The sequence below is a fragment of the Dioscorea cayenensis genome, chromosome 19 (assembly GCF_009730915.1).
Source record: "Dioscorea cayenensis subsp. rotundata cultivar TDr96_F1 chromosome 19, TDr96_F1_v2_PseudoChromosome.rev07_lg8_w22 25.fasta, whole genome shotgun sequence".
Lineage (NCBI taxonomy): Eukaryota > Viridiplantae > Streptophyta > Magnoliopsida > Dioscoreales > Dioscoreaceae > Dioscorea > Dioscorea cayenensis.
In genome coordinates, this window is record NC_052489.1 from 27,390,661 (window position 1) to 27,408,181 (window position 17,521).

Consider the following 17,521-nt stretch of genomic DNA (forward strand, 5'->3'; position numbering starts at 1 on the left):
TTTATCTACATTTATTTTATTAAAAAAATTATATGATACTCTAGTTTAAATCAAAATAACAATTACACCTCAAAATCCAAATTAAAATTATTTGGATAGAAAATAATGCTACAATTTAAATGATTACATCAATAAGAACATATTAAATATATCTAATACATTAAGTCCAGATGATTGATATTTCATTTCTTTTCAAATTCAATAGTCTATCCAAAATTGTTAGTGGAGTTAAAAATATATATTGATATAATCTCAAATGTAAAAATCCAAATGATATTAACTTGAATTATTTTACCATTAATCTCAAGGTCAAATATTATATAACTCAAAAATTAAATTTTTCATCCAATAAAATAATTTTTAAAAATTTATATATTTATTTGAATGCTCACTCAACAAGACAGAACCCAATTCAGATGTTAACCGGTCGGACCAATATCGGGCCGGTCTATATAAACATCGCTCTGTTCCACCCGAGTGCTCATCTGAAGGGATGATCAGAAAGCTCTCTTAGCTTCTCTCCCGATCTCCTTCTCCGATCTCCATAGATGGCATCATCTCTCTTAACCAGAGCTTTCTCCGGTCTGCGATCGATCCGTGCTTCTTCTAGCTTCGCCAAGGATGCGCGGCAATTCTCTTCTCATCTCAGGGCAAGCTCGATTCTACTTTTTGCGGGAGTTTTCTTAGTATCAGTTTGTGATTTTCTGTTTTTTAATGTTTTGATTGATTTTGTGAAGCTTTCTTATGGTTTTTGAGCTTATTGATGTGTTATTGTCCACAAATTTGATTCCTTATCTTTTGTGCAGTGTATTGGAGCTTGTGATCGTGATATGTGTTCCAGGTTTTCGCCTTTGACTTATCCTGTTCCTTCTTTTGTTTGGCGTGCTTCAATGGCTTCGTCTAGTGAGACGGTCTCGACTTCTACAACTCAAGTGATGGCACATAATGCTGAGCCTGTTGTTTCTGCTGATTGGTTGCATGTTAATCTCAGGCAGCCGAACGTGAAGGTGATTGCTTGTGTATTCTTGATTTAATTGGCTTCTTTTGTTATAGTTCTTGAAGTTTTTGAGCTTCTTATGAACATATATGTATCGCTTGAATGGGGGTATTTATACCAAAGTCTTTGTTTTCCAGTATTTGGGACTGATAAATGTATTTTTTTAATAATGCATTATGAGTTTTCCTTCTTTGTTGTTAATGATTAGATTGGAGTTATTAAATTGCAAGTAAAGTTTGGCCTTCTTCGGCTAAGTGATGCTCAAAGTTGCTCTTCCAGCCTATCTATGACTTTTTTTTGGGGCTATTTGTGTACGCCAATTAAAAAAAAAAAGTTAAGGTTTTGGATTCACAAACGGATATCTTAGGGTTAAAGGAGGTTCTTGCCTACTAACCAAAATTGCAATCGGATGCTTCCTGGTACATCAGTAGATTCCCGATGAAGAATGAGGCCTGGTACTTGATTAGAGGTCTTTAATTTTGATTATCCTTTTTGAATCTGCATTTTATAGGTATTGGATGCTTCTTGGTACATGCCTGGTGAACAACGGAACCCATTTCAAGAGTACCAGGTGAGAAAGGCCTCATTGTTTTCAATTTTTTTTTGCAGTTGCATTCTAATTCCATTATCTTTGATAATTAATCAAGTATGCGTTCTTTGGCGAGATAGTCATCATACGTTATGTCCTATGTTATAATTGACCACTTTGAAGCTCTTGGTCAGTGGAGTTATCTTCTTTTTGTTTTTCATTTCAGGTGGCTCACATTCCTGGGGCCCTATTTTTCGATGTTGATGGGATATCTGACCGAACATCTAATGTGAGATTTCCTGCTAACTTATTTCTCTGTCCCCTTTGTTCCCGTAAATGATATATGATTATTGATGTGGCACCTGTCATTAGCTATTTGCCTCACAATATAGCTAGTCCAAATTTCCCTATTTATTGTTATCAATTATATTACCTGAAAGGACGAAGATAAATAACAAGACATCTGTGTGCTTTTTGCTATGATTCACTGCTGACTATTTCATTAATATGATCTCTTTGCTTAAACAGTGAATTCTGTAAGGCTCATCTTTAATTTGATATGCAAGACATGGAACTGCTACTTTTTCTTTGGCTTTTAGTTTTGAAAGCGAATTTCTTTGACACTAGCTATTGTCTCAGTTGCCACACATGTTGCCATCAGAAGAAGCATTTGCTGCTGCTGTTTCTGCTCTTGGCATAGAGAATGATGATGGGGTGGTTGTTTATGATGGAAAGGGAATTTTTAGTGCAGCTCGAGTTTGGTGGTAAGATATTTTGTTGTCCCAAAATTGGTAGCCTTTGGATAGTTGTTTTGGAACTGAATTTGGCATAGATTGCAACTTATCTTTTCAATTTTTTCTTTCTTTATTGAATATTTTCTAATATGATGTTTTTAGATCTAAATATGCAGGTGCATGTATGCACACATATGTACATATGTGCCCTACTTACATATGTAGGTACACACATGCATACAGTTGCCTTCAAAAGATATTTTCTTAATATTCTTTCTTGTTGAATCCCGAACGATTTTTTTTTTCTGTTATTGCTTCATTCGGGTAAATGTTGATGCAGCCTTTTTAACCCAGCTTAATAACTTATCAAATGCTGTCAATGATGAATAGGATGTTTCGAGTCTTTGGACATGAGAGGGTTTGTGTGTTGGATGGTGGCTTGCCACAATGGCGTGCTTCAGGGTATGATGTTGAATCTAGTGCCTCTGGAGATGCAGTTCTGAAGGCTAGTGCTGCCAGTGAAGTGATTGAGAAGATTTACCGTGGACAATCAGTAAGTTTATTGGTACATGCTTTTTAAAATTATTGAGATAATCTTTTCCATACATGTGCTTTGCAAAGTATGCAATTTTCATTCTTAGTATACTGTGCTTACTTTTGGATTTAACATCTTCACCGCTCATATTTCTCGAGATGATCAAATTATGAACTTTGATTGATTTAGGGAATTCAATTATTAATACTTTTATGAAGTTAAATTTTTTAATGCTATCCACTTACATTCACTAAAACATATTTTGAGGTATAGATATGATTGAAAATTTTGTATGTTCATATGTTTTGTTTTATGCAGTAATATTTGACTTCAGCATGTTGTATGAATCTTTATTTTTCTCACAGACAATTTTTAGCATTAGTTTTTGAATTGCTGGTTTTTATGGATTCCTTGGTTTTTCTTTTGGAATTTTCAATCATTTTAAATTGCCAAGTCATGAATCGCAGGTTAGCCCAATTACATTCAAGGCAAAGTTACAACCACATTTAATTTGGACACTTGAACAGGTTAGTGCAATTTTTATCACATTTAATTGTCTGAAAAGTTTACACTGTGAAAAGACAGATGCCTGGTCTTATTTATTTTCCATGTCTAGACTCTAGAGGTATTTAATTAAGTGAAACCATTTTCTTGATAGAATTTGACTTGCGGAAAAACGACCTTCATGTCAATCTCATAAATATGTTTGGTAATCTTAAAACTGTATATCCATTTGGATATTTGAAATGTAATTTGCTTTATCCCATTGGCGCTATATGGACACTCTTACTTGACATTGATTGCAATCTATGTAGATTTGAGGAATAGTTAGTGGAAATTTCGGTCTGATTGGTGCAGAAGAGAAACTGGCGGTGGTTGGATATAGAGTTACTTTCTTTACAAATGCAAAATCATCAATTCAGCAGCAATCTTAATTGTGAATACTCATCCTGTACCTCCACAAAGTCTAGTGCTTGCTCCAAGCTGCTCTCTCTTTCTCGTCTTGCACAAAGTCAATAGTGCATAATTTAGCATTAGGTGTTCCCTGTTTATGTTCTTCACTTTGTACTTTGTGGCTTTTTCTTATCCATCATTCTAGGTTGTCTTGGTTTACATCAACTGTTTGTCTCCCCAGGAGTAACTAGGTGGTTGAAATTGACTCTTGATTAGTGGATGTTCAAATTTGAAATGCTGCCATGACCTTATTTGAACTTTTTTTTTACCTTGTTTCTTATTGTGCAGCCTATTACTTACAAAGCCTTGAAGAGGTGATAATTTTAATCTAATTTTATGAACTTTGAAAACTTTATTCTAAGCTATAATTTTAGATAGGCTCAATTTGCTGTTTATCCTCGAAGAATACAAAATTGTGTTTCATGTTTCAGGTTAAACAGAACATTGATGCCCAAACTCATCAACACATTGATGCACGGTCAAAGCCTAGGTAATTCAGTAATTATTTTCCTGGGTTACAATGTCAAAATGTCATATGATCACTTGTCCTTGAAATTCAAAATTGAACCCTTTTTGAAGGACATGCAATGATTATCTAATCTATCATTTTAATTTGACTCAGTCACATTTTCACATTTGATTCTAATGGTATTAAGGTTTTTTCTTGCCATATAACTAACTTGTATAGATTTTTACTTTTTGATATTGCATGAAGTGTATTTCGATATGAAACCAGTCTGCAAATTTGTCATTATGTGAAACAAACTGTTTACGCTGCTTCTTGATATCTGCCTTTATCTAAATCAAGGGCAATTTTCTACTCATTATCTTCCGCATGATACTAGGTTTGTTTGCCTTATTATTAGCTGGTACAAGCTAGCTGTTAATTTTTAAATTACCATGTTAAACATTAGCAAATGACAATATGAACTTATAATCTAGCATACTAGGATTCATTGCCTTCTCAGAGCTGGATTCACTGATTCCAGTATATCAACTGAATGGAGTCAATGCCAGTCAGATTTGTTACATTTGCCTCCACAGTAGTTGCACATGTTGGCAGATGTTACATGTATCTTGTACCATTCATTTTCAACCAGCCATATGGATGTTGCGAGCTGCCATCTTAAGGCATCCGGAGTGAATATAGTTTGTGTTTTGAAATAATTGGTCCACCAGAGCATGCTGCCATAGCGACCTATATTATGAGATAGTTACACACATAACCTTTTTGACTTTGATGAAGATGCCCCCTGTATCATATGATGAGATTATCTGATGCAGAAAGAACAGGAGCCATTATCAGATCCTTGAAAATAATTAATTTTCTTAAGGTGGTTTATATGTTCTTGGTCAAGTTTTTTGTTTTGAAGAGTTGCTTTTTCATGCAGGTTTGATGGTGCAGCTCCAGAGCCACGCAAGGGTATAAGAAGTGGCCATGTACCTGGCAGTAAATGCATTCCTTTTGATCAGGTGGGTCAGTGAAATTTTGGTAAATTTAATCCCCTTTAATTGTGAATGTAAGTGAATTGACTGATTACATAATTAATACCACAGGACACATTATTAAGCAGTTCGCCTTTCCGAGCTGAGCTTCCTGGCTAGAATAGAAATGCCATATTCTCTTCTCTTTTTGTGTAGATATCCTGCACCATTTGTTTGGGAAATGACATGTTTAAGTATCTGCAGATGCTGGATGGATCACAAATGCTTTTGTCATCAAGCGAACTTGTTAAACGGTTTGAGCAAGAAGGTGAGAATCCACCATCTGAACAAGGACAATGAAGCATTTTCCGACAATAATTGCTTTGCGCCTTATTTGTTCTGATGATTATATTATTCCACCAGGCATATCTTTGGATCGCCCTTTTGTCACCTCTTGCGGTACCGGTGTGACTGCATGCATACTCTCCCTTGTAAGATAGGCCTTGATCTTCTTTGAAATTATATATACTGATTTCCCACAAGAACCATGTTTTCCTAATCTCACATTGTGTTTTAGGGTCTCCATCGGCTCGGCAAGACTGATGTTCCAGTTTATGACGGGTCTTGGACAGAATGGGGAGCGCACCCGGAAACACCTGTCGCCACTGCTGAAACATCATAAATGTTAATTATTATCTGCACTTCGTTCTTGAACCTGTCCAGGTGATACTGATGTAAGAGATATTAGTTCCATTTAGAATTCTTCCTCCCATCCAAGTGACAAATTTGCTTATTGTGAATGTCAATCATATTGCAAAGTTTACTGTGCTGTAAATGCTTGTTCAGAGTAATAAGCTGAAACTTTGGGGAGTATTTTTCAATGAATCACAATGATATGCGAGAATCATGCTTAATCAGAATAAGCACGAACTTATAAAGATTTCAACAATGCCATTTGTCAACGCTACAAACACCTATCCCCTTTATTCACTCACCAGTACTGGCCTTAACTCTCTGTGATCACTACAACTTCCCAAAACCTTAAACTTCAATGCCATACCATACCCTTCCCTTATATATCTCCCATCTTTCACTCTTTGCCACCAAGTTATATATCCTCAGAGAACTTCTCTGTTCCCCTGGTTTCTTCTGCTTCTGAATTTGGAAGGTAAATAATTAATCCGGTCTTGTCACAAACAAGCAATTAAAGAATATATATCCAACCAAAGTGACAACAAAAATTAGAACTCCAGCGTGGAGGAATATATATATATATATATAGATGTAGTGGCCTAGCTTAAAACCATGGGTTTTGGTTGAGTTCGTCCATGATGGGGGATGATAAAGAGGAGATGGTGAAGATGAAGATGAGAGGATGGTGATTTTGAAGATGGTTGGGTGGAGGGAATGACAGCAAACGATGATGGTTGGATGTTTATTTATTTATTTGGTGTATTACTATTTGGCTATTTCCCAAAGATTCCTTACTGTAACCCAAAAACAAAAAAATTCCCTATTGAAATAGTATAAATCATAAGCGTTGTTGGGTTTTACTCTATATATTTACTTAATTGAAAATTCAAATTATAAGAAATAATAAAATTCAAAGTTCAAAGTTCATTTGTATGGTTAAAATTACAATGCAAATATTTTTTTTAATTAAAATTCAGTTTAAATTATATATGTGTGCGTGTGCGCCCGCGCTTTTACATAGTTAAAAATTATAAGAGTTAGGATGATAGAAGTTTCTAAAGCAAAAAAAAAAAGAAAAATAAGAAAGTTCTATTTTGACGATTAAAAAAAACTTAGAGTTTTTGAGATCCTATATGGCCAAAGTGAGTGATTGTGGAAATAAATCACCAATTTGAGCACAAACAATATTTGAATAAGCAGGCCATAAGTCACATATTTGGAGTGATTTCTCACTTTTACATCACAACATTGCCAAGGACTTTGTTTTAGTATTTTTCTTTGGTTTTTTTTTTTCGATAAATCATACAGAACATTTATTTTTATGATTAAGTCTCAACCATGCATTGGGAGAGAATTGAATTTTCAATCTTCTGTATGGGAGTCATGAGTCATGAATCATAAGTCTTTATTTCTTTTTTTATTTAGTATGGTTTATTCTTTTTTTAAAATCTAAAAATTTTGGTTTTTATTTAATTTATCATAAAACAATTTCTTTCCCAAAAATGATTTTTTCCCCTCAATTAGTCATGGCAGAAATTTTAGCTTAAAATTGAAATAAACACACATACAGAATTAAAAAAAAAATCTATTTTTTGAATAAGGTGGATAAACCACTAATTTATTAAAAAAAGAAATACGGGAAGTCATAGGTACAAAAAGTAGCAGTGAGAAAAAGCTAAAAAGATATAAAAGCAGTAAACCTCACTCGGGAGATGAGGAGAACAGGAGAGCGGAGGAATCATGAAAAAACACAATAAAAGGGAAAAAAATCCTGGAGCCTGCAAGTTAAACATCTGAAGACATAGGCCTGTCCAGAAATGGATGTAACGGATTACTCCTGGTTTGGGCTGGGCGCCAGCTCGCTAGAGAAGTCGGTGGATCCGGAGCTCGGGGAAGCTTTAAGGAGCGACTTGATCTTCCGAATGTCCTCCTGAAGCTTCCCCTGCAGATGAGATTCGAGTCTGCAGATAACCAAGTAAGAACCAAGTTAGCTGTTTTGTATAAGATAGAAGAAATAGTAGAACAACTATGATTAAAAATACGATTGTTGCGTTCCAGCCAAATAATCCAGAAATTTCGCTCGAACGGTCTATTAATATTACTACCAAAAATAAACATTTTTTTAAATCAATAATAAAAAATAATAATAATATTTTATCTTGTCATACCTCAAACTCAAACAAATAGTAGCGCAAAACCCTTGGCTTCCCTTTGAAACAAAAATCTTCTCCTCCTCCTCCTCTGAATACGTCGCCATGCGATCTTGAGAAGCTCTTCTACAATGCCGGCAATCCCTCATCGCCCTCTGCAAACCCTCCTCCATTCCAACCTCCTCATGGCCCTCTCCAAGAACCAACTTTTGTTCAAATGCCCAGCGGGAACAACCATTCCCACCTATACCTTCCGCCTCCTTCGCCGTATCTCTTTCGCCCCTCATCCAGACCAGTGTCTCATTAAGAATCCAAGAAACTCTTCTTCTAAAGCTCTGTTCTTTGCTATGAAATCGTCCAGGGTTCAGTCTCCTGGCCCTCTAGTGCCTTCAAGAATCGGTGCTTGGCTTCAAAATCAAATCTTTTTCTGATTTTTGTGTTTTATTTTTGGAATAAATGTTCTAAAATTTGTAATATTTTTTTAATGGTTTTTGATGTTTTTTGTCGGGGGATTGGCTCAGTTCATGTGGCTTCAGTGGAAGAAGACACGTCCTTCGCCAAGCGCGTGGCTATGATGAAGTTGAAGCTTGAGCAGGCTGAGATTCGGTGCGCTTCCTTCGAGCCCGGACAGTACTCTAGCATGATATGTCCCAAGGTGCTTTTTTTGGCTATCTTTTTCTCTTTTCTTTTTCTATCATGCATTTTCTTGTTCAAGATGTGTTCTTGTATTGCTTATATGTCAAATTGGACAAAATTGATCATTTATAGCTGTTGATTAGTAACTTGTATTTATAGTTCTTGATGGAATCATTCTGTTAAGTAAGAGTTCCATCTTTGAATTAATGTTCTGCTGTAGAAAATATGTTCATGTTAGTTGTGAGCTCTGTCTAACACACAATGTAATCCTGCTATCTAGACGTTATCAGTGTCTAACAACATCCATATTCACTAATTATATATTTATATTTGCTTAGTGTGAAGGAGGGACTTCAAAAGAGAGGAGCTTCTCTCTTTTCATTCGTGAAGATTGGTGAGTTTATATTTTATCATATGCTTTCATGCTATATCTTTTAAAATTTTCTTATTTGCTATAGGTATTTAATATCTTGATTTTTTCTGTTGTCATATTGTGTTCACCTGGGCTGATTTTGTAGGGGACTGGCCATGTGGTCATGCTTCAGGGCCAAATGTGGATGGAGTGGTTCTATTGAGGTATGGTTGCTTTACGGAATTCTGGCTATTTAAATCAAGGAAAATGAACATAAGAAATCTGATGTTACATTTGTCCTGCCTGTGATCACCATTTTTTGGCAGGCCTCTGGAAAGAACAAGGACAACCGAGCTGGTCCTAGTCAATCCTCCAAAGTGAAGGAGCATAGAGTAATAACTGAGGCAGATCTTCTTCTAGAGCCGTTGTCTAATGAGGTACAACGTAGGAAACTTGGATGTAGTTTTTTTCTGCTTCCTAGTATAAAGTTTATGCCTGAGACATGAATTACACTCTTCCTTCATAGACCACATGCTGTTTACCAAAGTTAATGTAACTTGGATTTTCTTTTTGGCATGTCATCTCTTTAGCATCTTTCAAGTGATTTATTACCTGTACATGTTACTAATATTTTTTACAAGGAAAAACCAACAGTTGCACTCTGTAGATTAGATGGTTCCCAATGGAAAATCTACTCATGGTGTTCGTCTTAGCATGAAAGGCTGCCATTTCTGAACATTCTTGTAACATAAAATGCTATGTGACTCAAAATTCTTCGTCCATGTTGTTGGCTTGGTTTGAGACCATACCATGATATAGTTTCCTTAGAGTTGCTTTGATCCATGCAACAAATCCTTATTAATTCTGATGGATTAGAAACTTAAATTTACACAATATGCATTAACTGCCAGCCTCTTTTAATTCAGCTTGGGATCCATTATACCTATCTTTTGTCCATGGTTCTCATTGATTTTGCACTATTTTATTTTCAATTCTTCAGCTTGTTGAATACTTCTCTGCAAGAAAGATATCAGCAGAAACTCTTCGAAGGAATGCAGTTATGCAGCGCAGAGCACATGGACAGGTTCTTTTGCAAAACCTGAACATTCATGAATATATATGTAGATATATTTCATTATTCATCTGTCTTGTCACTGACTGTTTATCTCATCTGTAGGTTGTAATAGCTTTTACATACAGACGCAATGGAGCTCTTGTCAGTTGCAAATACAGGGATGTTAACAAAAACTTTTGGCAGGTAAAATTGTTGCCTCTGTTGATCTGTGCGTTACTAATTTGCATTGAAGCTTTTAAGTTCTATTTCCATGTGGTAATTGTTGGTTCATTGTTGAAGCCTGAAAATCTGACACTTGTTTGATTACTATATTTCCTTCTCGCAGGAAAGAGGCACTGAAAAAATATTTTATGGTGTTGATGATGTAAAACGAGCAAGTGACATCATCATTGTAATGATCAATCTGGAGCTGTTATTTTTGCTGGAAATCACTTCATTTTTGGAGTTTCTTTTTAACTTCTTTACTCTCTGGAAATTGTTTCATGACGTATTGTAGGTTGAGGGTGAAATTGATAAGCTTTCCATGGAGGAGGCTGGATACCTCAATTGTGTCAGTGTTCCAGATGGCGCACCTTCTCAAGTTGCAAAAGAGATACCCAATGAAGGACAGGTCTGCCCACACTATTTTCTGATGATATTTTCATTAGCACCTTTAGTGACCAAGTTTTTCCTAGTGCTCTTGGTTCTTATGTATTTATTTATTTTGAAGTTCATGCCAGAAATTAATCTTCATTGCCTTAACTTCTTACTAAGATTATTATATTTGTCAGCAAACTAATGCTCCTTAAGGCCACCACCCCACCCCACCTTGACTATAAAATTGTAATTAATTCTATGGTGACCTTTTTGACCATTTAAAAATCCTTGCACAATCATGCAATTATTTGTAATTCTTTATGCTTAAATTTACATCTGACATTTCTTCATGTTCTCTGTGAAGCCAGGATAATAAGTTCCGATATTTATGGAACTGTAAACAGTATCTAGATCAGGTACTTGTTGTTGCAGAGCAAATTAATTGTTTGGAATATGTACCTCTAGAAATTGCAGCTAAGTGTGTTATTGAACTTACAAAATTCTCCTATTAGGCATCTCGCATTATCCTAGCCACAGATGGTGACCGCCCTGGGCAGGCCTTAGCTGAAGAACTTGCACGACGCCTTGGTAAAGAAAGGTTACTGATGTCCTTAGCTTGTTGATTTTTTTTTTTCTTTTAATTAAATAATCTCTGTGGCATGAGAAGTACTTGCATTGGGGGGTTATCATAATTTGATGTATGCCTGATTATTTTCCATGGGATACAGATGCTGGAGAGTTCAGTGGCCTATGAAAAACGCTAATGAAGTGTGCAAAGATGCAAATGAGGTTTGCTCCTACAATAATGAATTGTAAATCATGGAAAATTCAGAAATGTCCAATTTTTTTTACTGTGTTTGGTGTTGTAAGATATTGCTTGGGACAATCACTTGCATCGTGTCCTTGGTGATCATGTTGATTGAATTCACTATTATTTCGTCGGAAAGGGCCTGCATTCTCTTAATTTTGTCAGGAATAATTATTTTTATTTAGGATATGGTTTTCTTTGGGCAGGAGTTTCTCGTTTTTTTATGCTAGCTTTTAATGTTTTTATTTTATTTTTTTAACAGGTACTAATGCACCTTGGACCAGATGCTTTGAAAGAAGTTATCGCTAAGGCTGAATTGTATCCCATACGTGGCCTATTTACCTTCAGTGATTTCTTCAATGACATCGATACATATTATAGCGGTAATCTTGATCATGACCATGTTGTGTCTACAGGCTGGAGTGGTGTAGATGAATTTTATAAGGTATGGTTTGTGAATTACAGGAACAATTAGTTTATTGTGTTCTATATATTATCAATAAGACCCTCATCTAATTTTGGAAATTAACTGATCTTCATGTTTTTTCTTTGAGAAATCAATAGTACTGCTTATTAGGTATTTTCTGTTAATCTGATCTAGATGTGGTTATTTTTGTTTCATAACTGCAGTCAATTTTATGTTGTACCTTTGAGATAAAAGTTCCCATTTCTTGATTTATCTAAGTCATGTAGAAATGTCTCTGGAGTATTAAACAGTCTAGGACTATCATAGTATGAGCATTAAGTTGTTTGGCTTTAATGGACTGCAATCCCATTGAGGATCTGGAAGCCTCTCCTTTATAGCAAATCTAAACTATTTGCTTTCCCTTACATTTGTATGATTTTCACTTAGTTTCACGCTCATGGTTCACGTGATTCTTGTAAAGTAGTTTCAATACAATTTCCTATTTTCTCCTATTTTTCTTTCTTCATCGTGTCATGTTTTGGATAATGAAGTAGGGGCAAAACACTAAAACTCTTTTGCTTATATGTGGGTAAACTAAAATAAAATTAGGTTTATCTCTCCTTATTTTTCTTTAAACATCTAGGTTGAATGGAATTTATTTTCTTGAAGCATTTCTGGTAAATCATATGGTTTATAGTCTTATATATCACTTAATTGGGTCTGAACATTCTATCTTTTAAGAAATAATTGAGATCTCATGCAAGGTAATTTTCAGCTGGTCTGTGAAACAGTGTGTTTCTTCATGGTTTTTTGTATCTGGACAAAATAACAAGCTAAACTTATTCCTCTATAATTTGGGCATGGATAGGTTATTCCAGGAGAGCTTACTGTAGTAACTGGTGTGCCCAATTCTGGAAAAAGTGAATGGATTGATGCCTTGCTTTGCAATATTAACAGAAATGAAGGGTGGAAGTTTGTACTCTGCTCTATGGAAAACAAGGCAGGCTCTCTATTGACTTAAATTGTATATCCCCTTTATCTATTGAGCTTTTTTGGCTACTGATTTATGTGCTTCCTTTGTAGGTCCGGGAACATGCAAGGAAGCTTTTGGAAAAGCACATCAAGAAACCATTCTTGAATTCTAGGTAAAAGTAGCGTGTTTCTCACTTTCTAATTGCTGGTTTTATTTCAGTTGTAGTCACTTTTCTCACCTGTAAGAGATTAATTTTTCTGAAGATTTTTAACAAGTAAAAATTCTCCCGTTTCTTCTCTTTGCTTTCTGATTACTCATCTAGCTTGACTATGGCCATCTGCAAACATCATGGACCAGAGAGTAGAGTAACTAAATCTTGGCATACATGTTCATGATCATTTCCATTATGCTTTCTGATTGATTCATGAATAATGTATAGCTTTAGGCTGGGTTTTTGTTCCAATTATACGACTTGGCTGCTGATTGGATTGGACTCTTGTGCTCTATATTCTTGCCATGTTGGTAAACTTTAAGGCGCTTATATATGTTTCTGGTTGCCTAACTAGGTATGCAGAGTCGGCTGAGCGAATGACTGTTGAGGAGCTAGAGAAAGGGAAGGAGTGGCTGAATGATACCTTTCATCTTATCCGGTGAGGTTGCTGTTTTATCACACATGAAGTGCAACGGTTATCTAATATTTATGTTTAGCCATGTTATAAGAAAATGCAAACTGTTGCTAGTGATTAAATCTGGACTATCTTTCTCAAATTTGCCTTCCTGGCCTCCTTCTCTCTTTTTTTTTTTTTCTTTTTTTTCTACTGGAGTGCACAAATGTTTGTCATATGATATTTTGCCTTAGTTACTTAAGTGGTATGTCAAACAGATGTGATGATGATTGCCTTCCATCTATTCAATGGGTTTTAACACTAGCAAAAGCTGCAGTTATGAGATATGGGGTGCGCGGACTTGTCATTGATCCATATAATGAACTGGATCATCAACGGCCCACAAATCAGTGAGCATTCTATTTATATATTTTGCCATTAGTTTGGTCAATATTTCCTTTCTGATATATGTAAATTTTTTTAACCTTGTTCTTTTTTTTTCTTTTTCATTTCAAAACTAAATAGCAAACTTTTGAAGCAAGTACTCCATCTCTAAAGTTCTAAAACTAGTATGATTTTATGATGTTGCAGCATTCACCTGACTGCTTTATGTCTGTTGATTATATCAATTTTTGTTTGTTGATGTATTTTGTATCTTTTACTCTGATTAACAGGACAGAAACAGAATACGTAAGTCAGATGCTCACCAAAATCAAGCGCTTTGCTCATCATCATTCATGTCATGTGTGGTTTGTTGCCCACCCCAAACAGGTATCATTCTTGATTACAGGCATGATTTTTACTGTTCAGTATTAAAAAAAAAAGTTTATATATTGTTCACAGTAATAATTTGTTTCCGTTTTTTTTTTCAGCTACAACATTGGGGTGGTGGTCCCCCTAATATGTATGATATTAGTGGAAGTGCACATTTCATTAACAAATGTGATAACGGGATTGTTATTCATCGCAACAGGGATGAAAAAGTTGGGCCTATTGATCGTGTACAGGTCAGTTTGTTTCTCTTGGTTGCTGCTGTGGTGCTCTATATATTTATGATTGTTGGCCATGTTAGTCTAATACATTAATGTTATATACAATTGCATTCAAACATAGGTTAGTATTTTCAGCTCTTGTAACTTTTATATATTAAAATCTTGCTCCTTAAAACATAAACTAATTCATATTTTATATCTTATATGGTACCAGAACTATTGTTCTACCTTCTGATTTTAACCTGGTTCATACTGTCATTTCTGATAATTACTAAGTAACATATATTTGCTATAGGTTCACGTACGTAAGGTACGAAACAAGGTTGCTGGTGGGATAGGAGATGCGTTCTTGTCATATGACCGGTAAGTGATCTCTTCTCTTGATTCCCAATCTATGTCCTCTGTTGTGCCAATTTTCATTGATAGCTTACTATTTAAGACATGGACCAGACATAATCATGCTATCGATCTAGTTGCATCTGTGCATTGTGCATCCAAAATGCAGCCATTTGGATTCCTTTTCTTGTATAGTTATTGCTGCTTAATCATTGAGTGACATTGGTTTGCTGCTTGATCATTTGGATACCTTTTTTTTGTATGGAGAATGCAATCTTATGTATCATTAGTTTGGTGAAAACTTAAAACTACCTGCTTAGAAGTTCTTAAGCTTTTTATTTTCTGAGCCAAATAAACAGTGGGAGAGAAAATCACAATTGTTCGGTTTAATGCAGGGTCACTGGAGAATTTTTAGACGTTAAAGAAGAGTAGTAGCTAACAGTCATTAAACTGATTGAATGACTTTGAAATGAAGTCTTTGCAGACACGGCTTCTCAAATGCAGCAAAGCACACCAAATCTGAATGAAAGGTGGAACCATTGAATCTTTAAAGAAATGAGATCATGGTGTACATGGTTTAGTATTTCTTCTCTTACATGATTCAAAGGAAAAAATCACAGTTCAAGTTGTTAACGTCCTTGAAAATTGATTACCATAGTCTAAACCTTTGTTCTCAAGTATCATGAAGATGAAAGTCCAGCTTTAGTTTTTGAAATTACATCATTTTGATCAATTCAACCTAGGATATATATATATATATATATATATATATATATATATGGGAAAAAGATTTAGACGTCTGAAGCAAGATTGAAAAAAAGGCAATGGTTTCTTAATTTTTTATTTTAAAATAGCCAATAAGTCCTTTAGTTTTTAAAAACGTCTCTCAACCCTTTCCTATTTTTTTAAAACTTTCTATTTTAGCCATATTATTTTTTAATTTATATTAATTTTTATAATATTTCTTAATTCTATGTGACTGGCCATATTTGACAAGGCCGTGTGAGACCACAGGCCACGCAATGACGGAAAGCATCCCCATTGGCTTGGTGGGCTCCCTTCGGCCATGGCTAGTTGTGGGTTGGGCTTGTGGGCTGTGCAAGCTTGTTCTGAGCTCACCATGATAAGCCATGTGGGGGCTGGGTTAGCCTGCCAGTGAAAAAAAGAATTAAAAAAAAAATGGGGGAAAGAAAGAAGAAAAGATAATTTTATAAAAATAATTATTTTTTTATTAAAAAAAATTAAATTAAATTATGAGAGATCTACATGATATTTGACTTTTTCAAAGCCCTAATTAGAACAACAAATCTCTTCATTTTAGTTTCCATAAGGGGTTGCTTCTGGCATTAGGTTATTGTTATTATTAATCAGAAGAAAGGACACGTTAAGTCCCTGAATATTTACACTCATTTTACACATGACCAACAAAGGGCATTGAAAAAAATTAATTGTTTTTTTTTTAAATTATATTTCTATTTTTATTTTCAAACGTTCTTATCCGCTCTTTTTTCATGAGAGAGCAAGCTATTGCAGGATTTCCTTGTGTCATGGTTGATCCAACCTCATGTTAGTTCATCAGAGTCAAGTGATTTTGTCTCCATCCTACACAAGTCTCTGATGGCCAACTGAGCTCATGGAGGTATGTGAAGTTAAAATAAATAAATAAATAATAATATGAGTAAAATATTAATTTAAAAAAATAGAAGAGTGATGAAGTTTTTTTTTTTTTTTCAAAAGCTTAGGAATTTATTAGGTATTTAAAACAATGGCAGAGATCTACAGATTCCTTCGAGAGTTATCTGAACTCTACGTCATTTTTTTTATTACTATTATTATTATTTTATTGAGATGGCGGTATGTGATGACAGTGATGTCCTTGTAACACCATAAATGTTTTGTGTGTCCTCAAGGAACCATTAATAATTTTCCTCAATTATATATAGGACTATCTCATTTTTTTACTTTTCCACTTGCCCATAGAACTATCTCAATTATATATATGATCATTCTGTGTGATTATACTTTTACCATCTATTTGGATGGAGGTAATTATCTCCTCTCAAAGGAATGTTTATTAATCTTTAATGCCCACTCATGTTTAGATGCACATTAGATGCTATGATTATCCTTTATTATCACCCCATAGAGGGTGATCATCATTCCCCCAATTTTGGGAGAAATGAGAGAAATGGGAGAGTAATAAACATGAAATGTCCATTTTACCCACTCCCAATGTATATATATAATATTAATATTAAAATAATTAATTTATAATAATTAGATAATAATTCTATATTAAATAAATAAATATTTGGAGATAATGGCTAATTTTTTTCATGGGAAAATTTTCATTTTATCCTAATCCAATTTATCTTTATTAAAATAATATTAATTTAATTAATAATTAGAATAATTAATTACAATAATTATTAAATGAAGATATGTTATTTAAATATTAAAATTAATAAATTATATTTAAAATATTTATAATTAAAGAAAATTAATTAATTAACCATTAATTATAATAATTAAATCATAAAGTGAGAATTTTAATTAATATTTAAACATAATTAAATATTTTATAACTAAAAAAAATTGATTAATTTAATTAATTAATTATAATAATTAACATGAGTAATACAAAATATTATTATAAATAAAATTTATTTACTATTAAATAAAAACTCACTATATTATTTAGTATTATTTGTTTATATTAAAGACACAAACATAATTACTCACTAT

General features: G+C 34.1%; 2 protein-coding genes across 4 annotated transcripts; both read left to right on the forward strand.

The window, feature by feature from the left end:
- The first annotated feature begins 417 nt into the window (after positions 1-417).
- LOC120249934 (thiosulfate/3-mercaptopyruvate sulfurtransferase 2) lies at positions 418-6,078 on the forward strand. 3 transcript variants are annotated; one of them, XM_039258644.1, is made up of 12 exons: positions 418-692; positions 807-1,007; positions 1,509-1,568; positions 1,753-1,815; positions 2,166-2,290; positions 2,651-2,813; positions 3,263-3,322; positions 4,181-4,239; positions 5,141-5,222; positions 5,439-5,502; positions 5,598-5,665; positions 5,752-6,078. In XM_039258644.1, the coding sequence occupies exons 1-12, from the start codon at positions 549-551 to the stop codon at positions 5,854-5,856; spliced, it is 1,194 nt and encodes a 397-aa protein (XP_039114578.1). In that variant the 5' UTR covers positions 418-548; the 3' UTR covers positions 5,857-6,078. The 3 variants fall into 3 exon arrangements, with proteins under 3 accessions (XP_039114578.1, XP_039114579.1, XP_039114580.1); XM_039258645.1 differs by having other exon boundaries at positions 418-650; XM_039258646.1 differs by lacking the exons at positions 5,439-5,502; positions 5,598-5,665; positions 5,752-6,078 and adding an exon at positions 5,307-5,422.
- A 1,986-nt stretch (positions 6,079-8,064) lies between these two features.
- On the forward strand, positions 8,065-15,491 carry LOC120250558 (twinkle homolog protein, chloroplastic/mitochondrial). Its single transcript, XM_039259383.1, has 21 exons — positions 8,065-8,416; positions 8,539-8,672; positions 8,992-9,047; positions 9,172-9,229; positions 9,332-9,442; positions 10,006-10,089; positions 10,183-10,263; positions 10,406-10,471; positions 10,577-10,690; positions 11,025-11,072; positions 11,169-11,254; positions 11,385-11,445; positions 11,727-11,909; positions 12,739-12,870; positions 12,954-13,015; positions 13,410-13,493; positions 13,727-13,858; positions 14,123-14,219; positions 14,321-14,455; positions 14,736-14,803; positions 15,172-15,491. Exons 1-21 carry the CDS (start codon positions 8,149-8,151, stop codon positions 15,206-15,208), a joined length of 2,097 nt encoding a protein of 698 aa, XP_039115317.1. The 5' UTR covers positions 8,065-8,148; the 3' UTR covers positions 15,209-15,491.
- Positions 15,492-17,521: the final 2,030 nt, after the last annotated feature.

Bases quoted from the DNA above. Each gene is read 5' to 3' on its own strand.
- LOC120249934 (XM_039258644.1), top strand. From the start codon at position 549: ATGGCATCATCTCTCTTAACCAGAGCTTTCTCCGGTCTGCGATCGATC. The intron at 5,503-5,597 runs GTGAGAATCCAC...TTATTCCACCAG, and splicing joins TAAACGGTTTGAGCAAGAAG to GCATATCTTTGGATCGCCCT. The intron at 5,666-5,751 runs GTAAGATAGGCC...ATTGTGTTTTAG, and splicing joins CTGCATGCATACTCTCCCTT to GGTCTCCATCGGCTCGGCAA.
- LOC120250558 (XM_039259383.1), top strand. From the start codon at position 8,149: ATGCCGGCAATCCCTCATCGCCCTCTGCAAACCCTCCTCCATTCCAAC. The intron at 12,871-12,953 runs GCAGGCTCTCTA...CTTCCTTTGTAG, and splicing joins TCTGCTCTATGGAAAACAAG to GTCCGGGAACATGCAAGGAA. The intron at 13,016-13,409 runs GTAAAAGTAGCG...TTGCCTAACTAG, and splicing joins AAACCATTCTTGAATTCTAG to GTATGCAGAGTCGGCTGAGC.